Consider the following 20797-nt stretch of genomic DNA (forward strand, 5'->3'; position numbering starts at 1 on the left):
CCTTTTTACAAATCAAATTTACAATTTTGCAATTTAAATTCACTTTTTGCAAGTTACGTTAACTCTTACCAATCAATTTACCGTTGTACAAATCAAATGCACCATTTTGCAATTTAAATTAATAATTTTTCCATAACTTAATACACTTTTACAAACTATTGTCACAATTTTTAATATAAATTCAACATTTTGCAAAACATTCACCATTTTGCAATAAAATTCACTCTTTTACAATTCAAATCTACCATATTGCAATTTAAATTAAGTTTTTACAGGTAAAATTAATCTTTTTACAATAAAATTCACCATTTTGCAATTTACATTTTTTTGCTATAATTTACAAATCAAATTAACCATTTCGATTTAAATTGAACATTTTGCAAATCAAATTTACAATTTTGCAATTTAAATTCACTCTTTTGCTAAAAATCTAAAATAAATTTATGAATTTAATCAAGGATGATGTGTTATCAAGGGATTAAGTAGATAATACATATTTATGTATATTATTTGTTTGTTTATTTCTGTTGTAGTTTTTTGCAAATAAAAGTTTTTCCTTTTCATTTCTTTTTTTGCCATCATGATATAGGATTTTTAAAATCAAAACCAAATAAAAATGTACTTTCTATTTTGGCTCAATTACAAAAATTTTATTGATAATTTTTATTTTATTTTTTATTTATTTATTATTTATTTCATGTTTGAGTCGAGTTAAAGTCGATATATTTAACAAAAAATGTATTGTGAGAAAGGAATGAAGATTGATCTCTGATGCTGAAGAACGATTGATGACGTATGACTGTTGTTGAAGAGTAAAACTACCGATTGGCGATTACCATCCAATAACAACAACAACAAACCGTTGGAGCCTCTCACGGTTTGACCGACTTCGGCCGCCACACATTAATATCTACTTTAAATTATCGACGTTATGTCGTGTCGGCAGTACCGGACGGTGTGAAACCAGAGGCTTTTTGAAATTATCGAGATGCCACGAAGGAACAAGAACAACCAGAACAACGTCCGTGTCGGCGAAGGGCTGAAAATAGCCGTGGAAGTGGCATTCAAGAAGTTTCTGAACACAGAAGAACTCAAAGGTAAAGGAGGATTTTTTTTAAAAATTACGACACGTCTTGATCTTTGGTTTTGCAGAATGGGAATTTCCGAGTTCGTTCACCGCCTCGGAGAGGGCCTACGTTCACATGGAGGCGAGGAAGCAAGGCCTCAAGTCGAAAAGCAGAGGGTATGTCGCAAAGTCATATAATACATAATTGCAATGTTTGACAGATTATATCTAATCTGCTTTAATAACATCAAAACTAAAGCATAAATATAGTGTCCTTATTTTTAACAGTCATGTTCAGCAGTTCTCAAAACTACATAGAGGTTGCAGTTGCCGGGGAACAAAAATGTCCTCATGTTTCACATCGGTTCTGAGTCGATAAACTAAGAATTGATTATTAAAGATGTATAGAATAATCAGCATAGTTGTAGTTTTGATGCCTCGTCTAAGGCTTATGGCACACATAGCGGTTTTGACCGACGCGTTCACCATGAGGAAAACTGAGTCGGTAGGTCATTTCTTTCTCGAAAGAGGGGCATGACAGACCCTTTGGTTTTGATGGTGGTGCATCATCCTGGCAGTTTCAAAACGATGAGATGACTCCCCGAGTTGGGTTTGAAAGTGAATTTCCTGGGATGGTTATGTAGTATTCCATAAACCATGCCACACGTATCTGTTTTACGTACAACTGCGCATAAACCATCTGTTTTTGATTTTATCTTGCATTTATTTATTCATTTATTTTCTCCATGAACTACTATTATATTACATGTAATATAGGTACATTAACTTGTACTCATTTATATGTATTTATAAAATTAAATTTAAAATTATTCCTTCAATTAATTAATCTTTATGTAAGGTATTGGTTTAAATGAAAAAGTTAGTGTCACGAGTGGTGCACTAACTTTTTCATTTCAACCAATACCTTACATAAAGATTAATTAATTGAAAGAAGCTATTTGGTCAATAGGACCATGAAATATAATGGATTTAAAATTATTTCTCATTTTCTGTAAGTTACAATTTTAGCGAATTGTTTAAACACAGGTTCATCCATTCAGCAGGAGATGTCATGTCAGATTTGTTCTTTTTCAATCTAGCATAGGGCAGAGGAATGTCCTGAACCCGAATGACGCCAGGGATGTCACATCAATTCTTTGCAGATATTTCATGTTGGGCTCGTGTCCAGTGAGAAAGGCAGCCTTGTCATTATGTTGAAAGTCAGTCTGATCCTGTCTTATACGTTTTGAAATTTTCTACCTTTTTTTTCTTGATGATTCCACAATTCCAAGCATAAATTGTTGAAGTGCTCTTTTTTCTGTATTTTTCCTACAATCGAACACATATTCAACTGTTTTTCGTTCTTTTTTCCGTTGGTAATATAGCAGAGAAGTAATAAAAAGAAAACTACATGCAAGACTGGTCGTCTCCCCTGAAGTAATGAAACTGCAGCATCTGTCAGCTATGAAAAAACCCGGCATGTTAAACTCTTCAGTCAAAACCGCTACATGTGTCATAACCCTAAACTGTGATTCTTCCTGTGTAGTAGAGTACTGCACACTTTAAAAAAAGTGAAACTTTTGATAAGAAGCTCCTCTGTTTAGGGGACACTTCCATTTATCAGACAGTTACAGATGTACTAGCATGAAAGATTAATTTTATGTGTATTTAACATCTCTACTTAGGGAATGCTGTAAAAAAAAGTAAAATAACGATCTGTTCTACAGTACAGAAAGCCTCTGATTTGGGAACAGGCCAGATAGTTTTTCTAGGTAGCATAAGGCTTTTTTTCAGATGTGGCAGTTAATTGACTAGTTGAACAAACGGGTGTCAAGGAGTGTAGCCATGTAGCAAATGATCGGGAGCCACCTGAACCCCCTCACATGCAGTCAACTCGTCCGCATACTGGTTGGCTTAACTCAAAAGACACAACTCGGTATTTGTCTTTCTCACCAGTCACCTAAGTTGAGTCAACTGGCTAAGTTCACCATAGACAGTGCAAGGTTCAATGTCATTGAAAAAATTCATATTAATATTGCGATATGGGACATTAAGTGTGAGGGGGTGTAGTGACAAAATTAAAAGAAGCAGCTTGGAGGGAAGTGGCACAGCAGTAGTTGTGAAAGCGCTTGCTTCCCAAATTACAAATGATGATCCCACATTTTTCTTCAACTGGGTTTTCTTCCTTTTTTTAAATACTTTTCTTCTGATTCATTGTGTTTTAACATGGAACATACATTGTTCTGGAGAGAAGTTGCCTGGGGCGAAACCACCCGAGAAAAACCTTCACACGACAGTCAACTAATCGAGAGTCAACCAGGCAATTTAGTTGGATCAACCAAACTGCCTTGTCTGAAAGAGGTTTAAACGATCTTTACGTGTTAAGATTAAAATTGAGATTAGAAAAGAAGTCAGCCTCTTTAAGACCTGCGCACCACAACCAGCATTGGCCCATTGTGCAACTCCATTGTTCACTAAAACTAAAAAAAGCTTAAGGCTTTTAACCAGATCCCAAAGCTTTTTCAAGGACTCCCATACACCAATAGTGTAAATGCTGAGTAAAGGTTTACCAAATCCCGAAATGGGGATAGGTGCTCGGTTATTCACTGAACAACAATGTGGAATTTCAATTTTCATGTAGATCATTAGATAGGTGAAGAAAGAAGAAGACTAATTGTTGGGAGCACCAAGCTTTCGGCAACTTATAGTGCCATCATCAGGGCTTTCCCAAGAATGCAGATTAACATGGAAAAACTATTGTAAAAGCGTCTTGGGTTTAAGGTTATGAAGCACATGGCCAGCATACTACATTTAACATGGTGAAATTAGTCTATGTATATGTCATAACAGTCCAACCTGACGCGATGGTGTTGTCACTCTTTCTCTCTCTCTCTCTCATTAATGTTAATCCTGTGTACATAGTTTTTATAAATAGCTATAATTTGAGTCAAAATACTCTCTGTGATCATAAATGTTACCTATAAGAAATTGCTAGTCAGAACAAATTGTTGAATCTTAGTCATATGGATTTTATTACCGAGATGACTAATTTCACCATGTTAAATATAGTATGCTGGCCATGTGCTTCATAACCTTAAACCCTAGATGCTTTTACAATAATTTTTCCATGTTAATCTGCACTCTTGGGAAAGCCCTGATGATGGCACTATAAGTTGCCGAAAGCTTGGTGCACCCAACAATTAATCTTCTTCTTTCTTCACCTATCTAATGACCTCCATGAAGATTGAAACTCCACATAGATTATCTGCAGGTCGATCAAAAAACATCATATTTGAACAACAATATTCGGTGCTAGTCATGCTCGACTAATTGTCAGTTTCCTTGTCAGCTTCAAAGTGCACAAATATTCGTGAAATAGCCAAACTCAAAGTATATGCACATTCGCGAATCAACTGTACGGATATCTATTAATCATTAATCAACACTGCTATTTAATTGTGAACAATAAACGATTCCTAACTAGTATAGAAGTATTAATAATAAAAAAAAAATCACAGCATTTCTGTCGGTTAGGAATGGATTGGCCCAACATAACAGTCTTGGAATTCCTCTATCTGTACCAAGCTGAACCAATAATTTGGAATGCTTCTCTTCCGAATAACAAAAATCTGAATGAGGTTTTTGATGCGTGAAAACCTATCGAAAGTAAGATGGGGCAACAGTACTCTGTGACTACTTTGTGACTGAGTTTGTAGCCACTACAAAAAACAGTAACCACAGCTGCAGCAATGTTGTCCATCACGATTGGTAGCATGTTGAGGATTCACAAGGCACATAGCAAATACATATTCGCTGTATCTGCACAAACTGGCTGGTTGTACAAACCGTGTATGTGTGGATACATAGGCATGCTATTTGGCAAATGCCAAAATAAGCGTCTTGAGAGGAAAAGTTCGGCGAATACCACATGTCTGGAGCCACCTTAACAACGATGGCCTCAAGACCTCTCCTTGCCTATTAATTCTTCATACTGGGTGCCAGCATTGGCTGGTTTCTCATGGCATACGACCTCTGGGTGCAGCGCTGGCCTGTTAGTTTTGATGATCAAATTTTTGTTCTTTCTGTATGATAATGGTTAAACTTTTCATTTGGATTTACTCAGTAACTCCATATGAGTATTAATTTTTTCCAGCTATTATTTCTTTAAAAATATCAACTTTTAATTTGGTTTCTTCTATTTTGAAATACTGACTTTTATTCAGGAAAGGAAGTGCTCGCTATTTGACTGTTTACAAGCGAGAAGGGTCAGCTATTATGCAAAAGGACGCCACTGTCAACTTGACTCAGATATCAAGAACATTTTTAACTACTCTTCTCACAAGATATGCTGTTTCAGCAAAGGAAAGACAGGATTGCCTTCCTCCTGTTGAAAGATGCAAAGATGTTTATCAGGATGGTAATATTTTAGGTTTAACACATTGTGTGGTAAGTTTAATTTTAATTTTAATTTTTTTTTAAGGCAAGGACAGTTCTCGAGCTCTGGGACGCATCTCAGTCGGCAGCCCTCAAGTGCCACCCCCTGCAAATAAGCCCATGACTCAGTTTAGATGCTCATTGCCTGTCTATTCACAGATGGAAACTATTGTTCAGACAATCAGTGATAATCCTGTTACTATCATTACTGGTCAGACGGGATCAGGAAAAACCACTCAGGTATTTGCCTTGTATCTATTTTTATTACGAATTCGGTTTTAACTGTATTTTTTAATTTGTTTTATTAGATTCCCCAGTATCTTCTGGAATGGCATGAGCGAACAGGAAGGCCTTGCATGATAATATGCTCTCAACCTAGGAGGATCGCTGCCGTTTCAGTTGCTGAAAGGGTCGCAGCCGAAAGGGGTGAGAAGCTCGGCCAGTCGATTGGATATCAAATCAGGCTTGAGGGAAAGTAAGGATCGTCAAGCGATTATTACTAAATATAAAAATTCATTATTTCTCCGCTTATAGAATTTCCGCTTTTACCGTCTTGATGTACTGTACGAGCGGTGTTTTGCTCCGAAGCCTGATGTCTGCCGAGAGTATGCTAGCGTCGGTGACACATGTAATTATCGACGAGATACACGAAAGAGACAGGCTTTCAGATTTCACTCTCATCGTTTTACGAGAAGCTTTGTCTAAATATCGCTCACTCAGGCTAGTCCTCATGTCTGCGACGCTGGATGCCAAACAATTTTCGGCTTATTTTAACAACTGCCCTATAATTCCAGGTAACAAACAGTTTTTCTATTTTTGGTTTTCTATTTTGAAATAACATAAAATTTTGAAATTGATAGTACCTGGAAAGCAGTTTGAGGTGAAAGAGTATTTCCTTGAAGACATATTAAAACAGTGAGTATTATTTGTGTTCATTCTTTTGCCAATTTCTCGATTTGTATTCTTACAATACAAATATTTAGGAGTAATATTTACCCCTCAACTTTCTTGGTCGAAACATTTATCAAGGAAGACGTCAGCAGCAGAGGCCATAAACAGAACCTGGTCCACTATTATTGCGCAAGATTATGTCCCTATTAAAGCAAAATTTAGTGTGTTTAATGCTGTCTCTCGCGCGGTGATGTGTTGTTACGGCTGTCAGGTTTGGGGTATCAGAGGTTTGAGGCGATAGAAAAAGTGCAACGTTACTTCATACTTGGGTACCCTTCTGTATTTGGAAACGGCAACTGACTTGGTGTTTCTTTATAAACTTAAGCTTCATTTCTCTTTCATAACAAAAGTGATTCTTTCTCGGACACAAGGTTTTCAAAAATCACATCACTGGATATAATTAAGTCTAATTCCCATTGGTTTGCTCATTGGAAATTTTTATTTAATAAATATAATCTAGTTTTCTCATTGACCCTTGAGAACATCTATAGTTGGCAGGTACATTTTTCTACTCTCCTCTTCAAGATTGCCTCTCAGCATAGGGAAGATTGCTTATTATGGGTTCAAACATCTACACACCTGTCTCTCTACAAGGAATTAAAAGTTTCACCCATGTTTGAATTCTAGAAGCCTAATTTTGACGATCTTTCCTTGCATGAACTAAGATGGGCATTTAAGCTGAAATGTGAGGTTTTAGATGTAAATTCAGCTATGTGGAATAGGGCTAATTCCCCCTTGGGTATATGCTCCCTATGCAATTCTCGTGCTGTCGAGGCTGTGTTTCACTTTTTGGCGGAGTGCTCAATTTTGGGTGATTCGGTTCTTACACCTTGGTTGTTTTGTTCTCCCAAGAAATGAGCTATTGCGGTTCTTGAGTGGCTCAAATTTTCAGTGCTTGATTCGGTATGCTAAACAAGCTTGGAACTACAGATACGAATTGATTCAAGAATTTAATTTTTAAGTTTTATTCTTTCATTGTTATTAAGCCATCAAAATTTTGGATATAGACTTCATTTTTAATACTAGTTCGCGTTTTTATTTATTTATTTTATTTTTTGTATTTTGCATTTTTTTTTTAGGTATAACTTCGTATTTTTGTATTTTATTTTATTTTATTTTTTTATATATTTTTTCTTTTCTCTCTTTTTTTCTATTCTTCTCTCTTTCTTCTCTAAGCTGCATATATATTTGTAAACCAATGACCTTTCGCAGACAGATCGGACGATCCATCTCCATAATGCTTTTGTTCTTTAATATAACGAAAAGTTTTAATTTTGTTTTAATAAAGCAATTATTATTATCGATTTAAAATTAACCAGTTTATGTTTATGTTTAACCTTTTTGGGATTAGCGAGATATTTTGTTCAGGTTTGTACTCACCCCATTCCTAGTGACGAGTTATCTCGTCCTTGTGTTTTTTTTTGCCTTTTAGAAGCCTTAGCTGGGCACTCATGACATCTATTGAGCTGAGGTTGTGTAGCAGACATCTCGGTAGTGAATGGAGACCTCATGCTTCTTTTCTCGCCCTCATCATCAACGACCCACTCTTTACTTTCCCTTCTGTTCATAATCTGGCGACTCTGTCAAACTTTTGCAAAATAGCGATAAATTCCTTTTTTAAGGAAAATCAACAATACCTAAGTTTCATTGTCCTACTTTTGTCTATGTCCCTGCTCTTCCCAACCCTCTACCCTTAACTTTCTGATTTTTCTCTTCTCCTCTGCCAAGTGGTCTCAGTTTTAGTTTTACATTTTCACAGTAATTTTTGGAATATATTGTTGTTTGAATCAACTTGCATTTACTTACTTCTGTTGTAAACTATGTACAATTCTACTTCTGAAGAACTTAGACGACATAATGTCAAATTTTGTACAGAATTTGTGCAACATAAAAGGAAAAAGACTGATTCAAACACTTTGAAATTTGATACAAAATACAAAATAAATCTTGCTGGGGGGGGGGGGCAAAGCAATTGAGGCTATAGGCGGGAACACGTAACAACACGTAGCATCCAAAACTGAGACCTGAAAACGTTAAGTAAAATAATTTTCTTAGAACATGTTTATTTTTCTGAAGTTTATTTTGATCAAACGTAGCCCGTTGAAAAACAAAACCAAAAAGAATTAACAAAAAGTTTTTTTTTTCAGAACTGGTTACATGAATGCAGAAATGGAAAAGTTCAGAAAACAGTTGGAAAAAAGGAGGGCACAAAAGGCCGCTTTAGACAAGTGGACCGCTGTCATGCAAGGAACCTCTGATGATCTCGTTAACGATAGTCCCCAGGTGCGACATACACATTTATATTTGTCTGTTGATTTTTATAACAGTATTTCTTTCCAGATCGATGCAAACACGTCCAATACAGAAATGGACGCTGCACTTTTTGAAGCCTGGACCAACGGTACTGAAAGCGCTTTTGCGCAAGTAATATATATAATTCAATCAGAAGCAGTCGGAGTTGATTACCAGGTTATATTTCAATTTTAAAAGTGTAAATTTAATATAAAAAAAAAAGCTAAGGCAATATTTAACTGGCTAAATGTCGATTTAAATATTTACAGCATAGTGATACCGGAGTTACAGCTTTGATGGTAGCAGCAGCCCGTGGATCGTTGGAAACGGTCGAACAACTTTTATGTTTAGGGGCGAATGTTTATGTCAGATCTTCCAATGACTATACCGCCTTGGACTGGGCAAAGCATCTCTCCAGGCAGGAAATCAGTGATACATTAGAAGCGTACGCGTAAGTGTAATTTGTATATATTATGAAATGAAATATCGAGACATTTTTATAATGATTAATCGTGTTTAGACTTAACTTTGAACAAAATACAACTGCTGTGAAAGAATGTGAAAAAGGAAACAAAAAATTAAGCGATGCTGATATGGAAATGCTCGAGTTGTACAGTAACGCTGCTAATGACGATGTTATTGATTATAAACTGATATTAACTTTAATCTCAAATATACACCTTGAGAGTAACAATAAAGGTCATTATTTTTTTTTGTCTTTTAATGTTTTAATATTTTATTTATAGCTTATATTTTTTAGGCGGGATATTGGTTTTTCTCCCAGGGTATTCTGAAATAAATACACTTAAAGAAATCATAATGGCCGAGAGCAATAGACTGAATCAAAAAAGTAAAATAATTCTTCTAATGCTGCACAGTAATATGCAGGTCGGTGCATTTAAGGAAACTATAAAATCATTGACGATGCTGATCAAAAATTTTATGTTTCAGACAAGCATGCAGAGGCTTGTGTTCAGGCCGACCCCTCCCAATGCGAGAAAGGTGATCTTGTCAACAAACATAGCTGAAACCAGTTTGACAATTGAAGATGTCATTTATGTTATAGATACTGGGAAAGTTAAAGAAGTAAGTAAAACATGAATAATTTTTTTTTGTTAACTTTATTTTTATTTTTTTATACACAGAAATCTTATAATGCATTAACTGGAGCCAGCCAATTGTCGACCATTTGGATATCAAAATCTTCAGCGCTTCAAAGGAAAGGAAGAGCGGGTAGAGTTCAGGCTGGAGTGTGCTACAGGCTCTACTCTACTTTACGTTACGAGGCTATGAATCCGAAACCTTTACCTGAAATACTCAGGACTCCACTTTCTGTAAACTATACAATTATTATTACATCAATAGAATTTGATGTTTCATTGCTTATTTTTTAGGAATTGTGCTTGTTTGCAAAGCAGTTAGCACCGCCTAATACGTCAATTGTCGATTTTTTGATGAGAGCTATCGATCCTCCTTCTATTGTGGCGAGTAGAAGTGCAGTAGCTCTCTTAAAAGTAATTTTTTTATGTTATTAATATTAATCCATTTATGTTCAGTGGCCTAATTGGCCATGTTAATTATTTCAATTAATTTTTTTGGTCTTGGTTGAAATGACATGACGATGATGAAATTGTGACGATTGAGCCGAAGGTTGTGGGTTCGAATTCTGTCTGAGACACTAACTTTTTCATCTCAACCAAGATCTTATATAAAAAGAAAAAATTAATTGAAATTATTAATATTTTACAATTAATTAAGGTTTTTTGTTGAGATAAAAAAGTCAATGGCACGAGCGGGATTCGAACCCACGATCTTCGGCTAAATACGCCAGTGCTCTACCACTTGAGCTATCGTGATCTTGATCCACTCGGACACCAACTTCCTATCTCAACCCCACCGTTTGAATTTTCCCTCCTTTTTGCCATTTTTCAATCGAAATGTTCGAATCCCGCTCGTGCCATTGACTTTTTTATCTCAACTAAAAACCTTAATTAAATGTAATATTTTAATTGGTCAAGCGGACCACGAAATTAGTGAATTTAATTATTAATATTCTTCATTTCTCAATAAGTATTTAAAGCTATAATCATATTAAGTTGGCGTTTTTTTGATAAAACTTATTGGATCCAAATTGATTCCAGTAATTTTGTATGTATTGATTTTTTTTAGACAATTGATGCTCTTGATACCTGGGAGGATCTAACTGATTTAGGACACCATCTGCTAGATTTACCTGTTGATCCACGTTATGGGAAGATGCTTATATACGCTGTAGTACTCAAATGTCTTGATCCTGTCCTTACGATCGTGTGCTGTCTTTCTTACAAGTAATCACAAATTACCTGAATTATTTTGACTTTTTCATATTTTCGACTAATTGTTTTTAGAGAGATTTTTACACTCCCCGAGGCGAATTCGGACAGAAAGAAAATGGCCAGCGATCGCTCCAAGTTTTCAAATGGGAGCCTTAGCGACCACATGGTCTTACTCAAAGTATTTCAGGTATTTGTCAATCATCCTAGGATATTTTTTTAAATTTGAAATTATCGATTTTAAAAAATTCTATTTCAGGCTTGGCAAGAAGCAAAGAAGCAAGGCCGGGACAAGCAGTTCTGCTACCAGAATTGTGTCAACGGGGCCAACATGGAAATGATAATGGGAACGAGGGCTCAAGTCCTTGCTCAGCTTAGGGCGTCTGGCTTTATAAAGTCCAAAGCCCCGTTAGATATCAAATATGTCAACTCAAATTCAGACAACTGGGCTGTGGTGAAAGCCGCGCTCATAGGTGGACTGTACCCTAATATTGCTCGGATTGATAGAGAACACAAAGTTATAAGGACTGTGTATGTGTTTTTTTTAATTAAAATTTTTGTTTGATTTATTTAAAATGATTAAATTAATATATGGGATAATTAATATACTAAATATATTGTAAAATACTTATTTGGTACTTTGTTTCCTTAGCAAAGAACACAAGGTTAGGGTCCATGCAACATCTGTGCTCACAGAAAATGCAAGTTCTAAAAAAAAAGTTGTCGAGGGCCTTCCTTCCGATTGGATAATATACGAAGAGTTGACTAAAGTTGGCCAACAGTCTTATATAAGGACAGCAACAGTCGTCTCTCCCATAACAGTCGCTGTATTTGCCGGGCCGGCTAAAATTCCGTTCGACGCCTACTCCGACTCGCAATGTACGCTTTTTCCCCTAGAGTTGTCAAGTTGTCCGTTGTTCAGCGTGAAATTTCTGTTTTAGTGGAAGGAAGCATTGGGTCAGACAGCGAGGAAGAGGACGTTGGACCCAACCAGACGGCCACGCTTAAAGTCGACGACTGGGCCACATTCAGGACAGATTCTGAGGCTGCCCAGCTGGCCTTACAACTCAGAATCAAATGGCATTCTCTTCTTGCTAAAAAATTAAGACTGAACAAAGTGCTTAATTATGTAAGTTAAAAAAAAAGAAGGATAAAATAAAAATATCAAACAAATAAAAAATTGCTTTTTAGATGGAAGAAATGGTAATTAATACAATAGTTAAAGTGCTCTCTGCTGAAGAACAAGCGCTTGGATTGATTCACCCTCCTGGAGTTGGAAAAAGACCTTACCTTATGACACCTAATACAGTTTCATCAGGTCAATTGTCAAATTAAGAAAAAAATCAATTTAGTAAATAAGTCAATCAATTTAGTTTCTTTTTATTTTAAGACAAACACACACACTCTCTCTCTCTCTCTCTCTCTCTCTCTCTCTCTCTCTCTCTCCTCTCTCATGCATATATTTTTTTATTTGTTTTAATTTGACTTTATTGTTATAATTTTGAAATTTATTTGTAGGAAGGATGGATTTCAGTGATACTGACAGCAATATTTCTTTGTTAGGGTCAGAAGTAAACCAGCCCAATCGAAACCGATCGTCCAATTCAGCTTCACCTGCTAAAAATTTTGGTAAATCATATATGACACCGTAATGTCGCGGACTTCTTAATATCTGCTCAAATGTTTACAGAAAGATTCAACTGTACGTCGAAGAATTTTGACGACAGTACAACTCCACTCGTTGAATCTGCTATAGAAACTCTCAGATCAAACTGTGAGTAGTTAAAATAAAATGGTCAAAGAATTCTTATTTAGGGTTAAAAGTTTCAGGTGCGTCGCCTTTCAGATATTTTGTAATCAAGGCAGGTATTATGAAAAACATTGAACTTTCGTTTGTACATAAAATGTGGTCGTTCTTGCCGATGACTCAAAACAGAATTGTTCAAGCCCATAAGGTAAACAAGCGATGCTACGTTTCGCGGTTTGTTTTTAATCGAAATTTCAATTGCAGGGTGGAAAAACTGTGTTATTAGTCTTTAGCATCCAAGGGTCCAATCACTTCCAAGGTTACGCCAGGCTTACGAGTGACATGCCTGTGAGCCCGGAATCAATTCCGCCCGAGTTGATCCCAGGCTCTTTGTACAACCCGCCTCTTCCGATTGAATGGATCAAACGTTCAAATGTTCCACACCACGCGACTCGTCATATTTTTAATCCTTATAACGAATACGCCGAAGTGTTGATGAGCCGCGATGGGCAGGAAATTGAGCCGAGTGTCGGTGAAATGTTGCTGCAGCTACTGGATGGCCACAGCTGGTCTAACAATTCATATTTTCAAAGAGGGCCGAGGGTGAACCGAGCACTTTTCAACAATTATAAATAATTATGTGATTTTAATTGTTAATTATTTAAGTTTTATTTATGTTACTTACGGGTTAATTTTTTTATTTCTAAAATTAATTTATTATTGCTTTGGCTAAGCAAAAAAAAAAAAAAAAAAAAAAAAAAAAGAAGCATTTTTTGGTGATTAATTGGTGATATTAATTTGGTTGATTTATTAATGAACATGGTTCATTTAAAAAGTAATTATAAAACGTGATGGTAATTGTCAATTTTATTTAACTTTTACTTCTTCCCAGGTTGATATTTTTTTGTAAAAACTAAAATTACATTTATTATTGCATTGACTTTGCAAAAAATAACATTAATTAATTTTCTGGAAGTTTATTAGTTTGGTTGTAATAGTTATTTTGTGTTATGAAATATAACATTCATACAACAAGAAGGAATTAAAAAAAAGCGTTATTTTTTTAACTAATTAAATTTTGATTATTTAATGTTTCTTGAAAGGACTAATTAAATTTTGATTATTTAATGTTTCTTGAATAAATTATTATTATTTATTGTTGTTTTATTTTACCGCTTTTGCATTATACCATAATCCCAGGAATTTTTCATTTATCAGATGTAAATTGATAGTAATAAAAAATAATTTGTCTTTTTTACAAAATATTTGGATGTATTGATTACACGAATATATCTAAATATTTATTTTTACAGGTTCATATCAAAATTGTCAGCCTGTAAAGATTACAACACAATTTTCTTCTGGAAATTTCTTAAGGGAACTGACGAAGTTTATTTTGAACACAGTAGGCATGGCAAAATCAGCGTGTGATTATAGTCCAATAATGAAAATTGCATATAAGAAAAATATTGTTTGATGTAGTTTTAACAGCTACACAGAAGAGTGGTCGAATTTGAGGTAGGAATGGGACGTAGGGAATATTTTTGGTCTTCTTTCCGACCACGTCGATACCCGGATTGTGTTCTTCAGTGGTGAAACTCCTCATTTGCGAATGACTTTATTAGGATCAACACTACAGGGTTTGTGAATAGTTGCAATCATTTAATACATTCTTTACCGGAAACGGGTTACAAAATTTAATTTGGCAGGAAGCACATATCAATGTTTATTCTGGCGGTTAAAAATATACACTTGGTCATAAGAACTAAAAATTATCAAAACACTGAATTGTAATTGACTTAAAATACACGCTTTTTAAATAAATAAAAATATTACATTTTCAAAATCTATATAGGAACATAAACGTTATTTCATTTTACAAATATACATTTATATTTTTTTCACATATGCTCTCACTAATGCCAAATCTAAACATTGCAATAAGTAACCAGAAATGACAAAAATTCAATTTTTTTAAATATTTTTAATTTTGAATTCTATTTACAACCATAATAAATAAGCTTGTTACTATTTTTTTTAAATATTTTGTTAGGAGGGAAGAAAGAAAAATATTTTTCCATTATTTTGTGTATTTCAATTTAAAATAAAAACTCAACTTCAGTCCGCTTGAGGGAACAGTAGCTCATAAAGTTCACTTGGGTCAGAAAGAGGATATCTATAACTGCTTAGTCCATCTAGTGCCAAATGTAGTCTTGGACTGAAGCCTGTCCTCTTCCCAAATCTATGTTGAACAAAAAAAAATATTGTTTTAAAACTGAATTACATTTGAGTGAGATTTTTTCATGATCACCTTGGTCTGCCTGTTTCTGCTGACCAATCACTGAAGATGGCAGAATGCTAAAATGCGTTCTGACAGTCAAAACCAGTGAGAATAGACCAAGATAATCAAGTTTAACTTGTTTAAACTTATTCAAAATATAAACAATATGCCCACAAAAAATGCAGATCCATTTTAAATTTTGCTTAAAATATCATTTTAAGATAATAAGTGTCTTGCAGAAAACAATTAGGAAGATATTTTGCTTTTAAATTTTGACAGTTAATTCCATTTGCATGACATGTTTTGGGTGGAAAATCTTCAGGATTTGTTGAATTTCTTTTTTGGAAATTCCTTGGCGAAAAACACATTTTGTCACGGTGCAGAACTAACCTGGGTCTGCCAGCGACTGCGTAGTATTGTCCAAGCTGGTTTAGATAGGTCCTCAGGTCGTCGGGGGAGTCGAATGTCTTCGGTCTTGCCGGCCTGGCCATGGCGTCTGCAGGCATGGGCTGCCCTGCACCTACTGCGAAACACCAAGCTGCTAAGCATGCCCACAGCCAAAAAAGCCAACTACTCATCTGAAACAACAAAAACTTAAAAAGTTCCTTAAAATGTAGGAAATATCGATTAAACTTTTAAGTATTTGATGAGGAATGTAGTCAAATAGTAATTTCGTTTGTTTGTATAAATCATGGAAAGACAAAAAAATATCAATTAGATATTTAGAATAAAATTTTTTCAAAGCTCACGAACAACCATATTCAAATATGAATATAATTTAATTTGAAATTACAAGGAATTTAAACAACAAATTGACAAGACTAATGGTGCACATGAACTTTACAATGCACTATAACATTATTGCTCATGGAAAAGAAAAAAAAATATAACAAGCATTTTTAATTTACTAGTTTAGTTTATTATTATAATCCTAGCTAATTATTGTATCAATAGGGAACTTTGCTCATTTATTATTGAAATCCCCCAGCAACCTCTCTGTCCTCATACCGACCTATAAGACTTCTCTCAAACTTTGCTAAAATCTTTGAACGCTTCCTCCACAAAATTTTAATCCTCATATTCAACTCCCATAACACCATCCTCATCAATAGAACAACTAATTAGACTAGATTTGGATTTACGAAGTTGAGATGTGGGTTTCAGCCATGCTAGGATTCAAAGAATCCAATCCTTTCAATCACATGTTCTCTGTTGCATTTCAACGTCGCATCAAAGCATCCTCAAACACCTAGACATCCCATTACTGATGGACATGATCCAAATACGATTCCACACTTCCATGCCAAGCCCTCCTCCCATATGAATTCACTATATCAAACCCTTTCTTCAACGTCCCATCCCAACAATCATCCACGCCAAAAAACACGTTTTATGCCCAAAAATTGTGAATAACTGAAAAATGGTTGAGAAATCGGGCAAAGTGGAAGGTGACCAATTGAAAGCTTATTAAAATTTCGTATCGATCAGCTCCAGGATAATTTCCTATTTGAAGTTTTCATAAAAAGTGCGAAAACTTACATGTTCCTGAATTTGTGAATTACTGATGGATGACTAAAGCTAAGAAAACATTTATAAAAGCCATCTTGTTCAGCATTAAAGTTTCTAAAAAATGAGACCTAGCGCAGGTCTGTGACTTAAAAAGCAAAGAAAATATGCATTTCCAGAGTTTTGCCAAAAATCCAGGTGGTCGTTTTTTTGATGAGCAAGATAGTTTATTTCTTTTACAAAAGATTATTCCTTATCATTAGAGTTTTAAATATCTCTCGACACTTAATAAATTATGATACTTTTTAATATATTCAGTTGTGTGCATTCTGAGGTATTTATACAAATAAATAGGATACAGTTTTGCACGACAGATGTGTGTTGCGGGTTTACCAATGGATCCATACACGAGAGGCTAATTAATAAATAATAAAGATTGATAATTTCAAGATAAAGGGATAAAAATTAAAATTTTAAAAATTACATTGAGTAAAATCAATTTTACATTATTATTTTTTATTACATATATATTTCCAACTAAAAATATGGTATTATGAAACTATTTTCTATATACGCAGAATTTGTCGTTTGATTCGCTTGTAAGAGAAGTTGCCCAGTTCTTTCAGAATGAAACCTCTTCTTTAGTCACTTATTGAGAAGGTCTCGGGGCCACTTTCCTTTCAATCGTCTGGGTGGATTTTCTGGTAGGGTTGGAAGTAATAACTGTCATAGTAGTAGAAGACTGTGGTGCTCAGTGATTGATGAAATTTTTATAGCGGGTTTTGATGAGGTCATGTGAACAGTATTATTTGCATCATAAAAAGGAACATTCTAATTTGACAGAGACGTTGGGAATCGGAATCTTTTTGTTAAACCCCTCACTTCACAACCGTATGCCTGGAGGGGTCTTATCATTGTCTTACAAATTAAAAGATTGTTTTAAACGAAATTTTCATCGTGAGTCAAGTAGTCTTTATGTATTAATTTATAATTTAAAACGTAGCTTTGTTTCTTGATTTTTCAGACCTGCATGGGGATTCCAAATCAGTAGCTTATACTCACCAGGGGATAGATATTTTTTCGCAAAGTAAAATTTATATGTACTTTTGTTTATATGTGTTTATTTTCATACTCCATTTTGAGATCCATACTGTCAATTCATTCAGGTGTTGCTGTAAGTGTTGATTGTTTATGGAGATGACCAAGTTACATGAAGTTTGTTTTAAACGAAATTTTCATCGTGAGTCAAGTAGTCAAGTAGTCTGTGGGGCTTAACAAAAAGATTCAGATTCCCAACGTCTCCATCAAATTATAATGTTCCTTTTTATGATGCACATAATACTTTATGTATTAATTTATAATTTAAAACGTTGCTGTGTTTCTAAGTGACTTAAAAGGCTAAGAAAATATGCATTTCCTAGGTCCAATGACCATTTTTTTTCGTGCAAAATTCAGATGGTCAGTTTTTGGATGGGCATTTTACAAAAGATATACCTTTTCATTAGAGTTAGTTTTAAATATCTCTCGGCACTCAATAAATTATGATTGTTTTTAATAAATTAAATGGTCGTATACTCAGAGGTACTTGTACAAGTCAATAGGATACAGTTTTGCACGACAGATGTGTGTTGCGGGTTTACCAATGGATCCGTTGAAGGGGAGCTAATTAAAAAATAATAAAACTAAATAATTTTAAGGTAAAGTGATAAAATTTAAAATTTTTAAAATTACATTGAGTAAAATTAATTTTACATTATTTTTTATTACATTTATATATTTACAACTAAAAATATGGTATTATGTAAATATTTTCTATATATGAAGAATTTTTCATTTGATTCGTTTGTAAGAGAAGTTGCCCCTTAAATAATTCGACTCCCATCAATGGGTTACATTGATTTAATCTGAATGTTTAGACATCAAGCCATTAATTAGACTTAGATTTGGATTTACGAAGTTGAGATGTGGGTTTCAGCCATGCCAAGATTCAAAGAATCCAATCCTTTCAATCAAATGTCTTCCATCGCATCTCAGTGTCTTCTACAGCACTAACTAAAACATTCTCAAACACCTAGGTCCAATTACTGATGGACATGATCCAAATACGATTTCACACTTCCTTGCCAAGCCCTCCTCCCATATGAATTCACTACATCAAGCCCTTTCTTCAACGTCCCATCCTAACAATGGAGACGCCGCCTAAAAAGAGTGGCCTTGCGACATCGTAACACAACCCTAAACCAATCAATCAACAATCCTAAACACTGTACAAATTTTTGTACAGAAAGAAAAAAAATTGAAAAATCTTCGGGCAAATAATCACGCGAATTATTGTTATGCCAAGTGTTAAAACTGAACAGCAAAAGTTTTAATTTTTGAAATGTCTTTTTATTTGTATCAAATTCGGTTAAGAAGAAACTGGAGGTAGAAATACATTAGTATGAAAAAGAACCTACCTCATCACCCTGTAAAGGAGAAAAAAAATTAATGCCGCTGGAGAAAGTCAAGGGGCTTAATTGGTTTGCCGGTCGAAATTAGGTGGATATTGTCAAAAAAGAAGCTGTCAGCTACTGTGAAATTTTAAAATAAACTTATTTACGATCTTTAGTGAAAAGGACCCCGTTGGAAAAGTCTCTGGACTCGCTCTTAATTTGTAATGACATTAAACTCAATTATCGGATCCAAGGGAAAAGAAAGCAAACACAGAGAAAATAAGCCCTCAAAACACGGCCCAAAAAAATCTAAACATGGAATCCTTTTTAAAGAAGAGAGAGACAGGAATAAAATAGATTTAGGTAGTACACCGACAGGCAAAAAATTCCACCAACTTGTAATATAAACTGAGTTGTATATATTTTTATACATTAATCAAAGTTTCAGGTTTTTTTGTTTAGTAATTGAGTCTTTGTCTAAAAAAGTAAAAAGAAAGTAAATTGCTAAGGACGGACAGATAAAATTTATTTTAGATTTTTAATTTACGCATCAATATCGCGTATTTCCTCCTCTTGTCTTAAGCATCCTGAAGACGTCTATACTTTCTAGCAGTCTGGAAATGTCCCTTTGCTGGAGGTTAACCCATTCTTCGCAGAGTCCTTTCAACATCATGAAGTGTATCAGGACTTGATGAACACGTGCTCTTATTCGTCTTTGAAGGTTATCCGAAAATGTTTGATGGTGTTCTCTGGAGAACGGGCTGGCCAGGCTAAGACCCTGATGTTATGCTGTTGGAGGTACGTTTGTACTATGCGAGCGACGTGTATAGGGGCATTATCGTGCATTAAAATAGATTGTCGCTGATTTCATCGAGAATAGGCAACGCTTGATGTTCCAAAATTTAATCCACATAGCGAGTGACCTTCAAAGACCCTCCACGAACAACCAACTCTGTGCGACTCTCCATTGAAATTCCTGCCCACACCATCACTGAGCTATGTTGAAAAGGTTGGCTCTGGGAAAAATTACTTTCGTACCTTTCATTTCGCCTTCTCCGCACTCTTTCACGCCCATCTGGAGATCGTAGAGCAAATCTACACTTATCTGTAAAAAGTAGCAGACCAATCGTCCAAAGACCAATGGTTTCTCAATGAGTTCTCGATCAATGCGAGCCATGCAAATCTGTGTGTACTGGTCAATTCTGGTCCTCTTACGGGGCGAAAAGCCATCAGTTCATACTGATTTTATCTTCTTCGAGCAGCGCGTTCAGAAATTTGGACACCTCGAACTTCTTGGAGCTGATGAATCGCTTGAACAAAAATAAGGTGCCGGCATCGCATAATTCTCGGAGTAAAAAACCGGTCATCCTGTGGTTCTGTTACCTAGGGTGTCCAGAACCGGACCTTCTATGGTAGGACCCAGTTTCTCGAAAACGTCTAACGGCGCCTCACAGTGTTTCGTAGGGAACTCTGATGGCAATAGCCGCGTATCTGATGGAACGTCCATCATCAAAAGTGCCACACCACGCGCAACATCCTCAACATTAGGTGGCATTTTTAACTTTAAAAATTGAAAATTAAGAAAACAAAGATGAAAACTAAACAGTTTATTGCTTCATGATTCAAATAAGACTAAACAAACATTTTAAATTAAAAGGGCACTCTCGACACGACACGCAAGAATGGCACAATTACACAGAAGACAAACACTTTGTGCCCTGAAGATGATCTCAATAAAGATCGAAACGTTGGCACGATAAAGAAAATGTTTTTCTA

General features: G+C 35.0%; 2 protein-coding genes across 4 annotated transcripts in view; one reads left to right on the forward strand and one right to left on the reverse strand.

Moving 5' to 3' along the window:
* The first annotated feature begins 820 nt into the window (after positions 1-820).
* LOC106669727 (probable ATP-dependent RNA helicase YTHDC2) lies at positions 821-13537 on the forward strand. 3 transcript variants are annotated; one of them, XM_014399405.2, is made up of 25 exons: positions 821-1097; positions 1153-1243; positions 5290-5483; positions 5547-5740; positions 5809-5975; positions 6035-6294; positions 6361-6415; positions 8599-8734; positions 8792-8920; positions 9013-9194; positions 9264-9442; positions 9504-9631; positions 9695-9829; positions 9889-10077; positions 10138-10257; positions 10913-11070; positions 11131-11245; positions 11315-11586; positions 11708-11934; positions 11997-12184; positions 12247-12373; positions 12619-12684; positions 12746-12829; positions 12880-13010; positions 13067-13518. In XM_014399405.2, exons 1-25 carry the CDS (start codon positions 989-991, stop codon positions 13436-13438), a joined length of 4008 nt encoding a protein of 1335 aa, XP_014254891.1. In that variant the 5' UTR covers positions 821-988; the 3' UTR covers positions 13439-13518. The 3 variants fall into 3 exon arrangements, with proteins under 3 accessions (XP_014254891.1, XP_014254889.1, XP_014254890.1); XM_014399403.2 differs by having other exon boundaries at positions 822-1097; positions 12574-12684; positions 13067-13537; XM_014399404.2 differs by having other exon boundaries at positions 822-1097; positions 12574-12684; positions 12886-13010.
* Positions 13538-14404: 867 nt separating this feature from the next.
* Positions 14405-20797, reverse strand: part of LOC106669617 (pro-neuropeptide Y-like) — a 44012-nt gene continuing 37619 nt past the window's right edge. Inside the window, exons 2-3 of the mRNA XM_024224681.1 lie at positions 15474-15661; positions 14405-15044 (exon numbers count right to left, since the gene is read on the reverse strand). Coding sequence (XP_024080449.1) covers positions 14921-15044; positions 15474-15661 — 312 coding nt within the window. The 3' untranslated portion in view covers positions 14405-14920. The remainder of the gene's footprint in view (positions 15045-15473; positions 15662-20797) is intronic.

Source organism: Cimex lectularius, unplaced genomic scaffold (assembly GCF_000648675.2).
Source record: "Cimex lectularius strain Harlan isolate CLEC.00 unplaced genomic scaffold, Clec_2.1 scaffold8, whole genome shotgun sequence".
Classification (NCBI taxonomy): domain Eukaryota; kingdom Metazoa; phylum Arthropoda; class Insecta; order Hemiptera; family Cimicidae; genus Cimex; species Cimex lectularius.

Coding starts and splice junctions, on each gene's coding strand:
- LOC106669727 (XM_014399403.2), top strand. CDS start 989: ATGCCACGAAGGAACAAGAACAACCAGAACAACGTCCGTGTCGGCGAA. Junction 5,976..6,034: donor CAAATCAGGCTTGAGGGAAA/GTAAGGATCGTC, acceptor CTCCGCTTATAG/AATTTCCGCTTTTACCGTCT. Junction 11,587..11,707: donor CACAAAGTTATAAGGACTGT/GTATGTGTTTTT, acceptor TTGTTTCCTTAG/CAAAGAACACAAGGTTAGGG.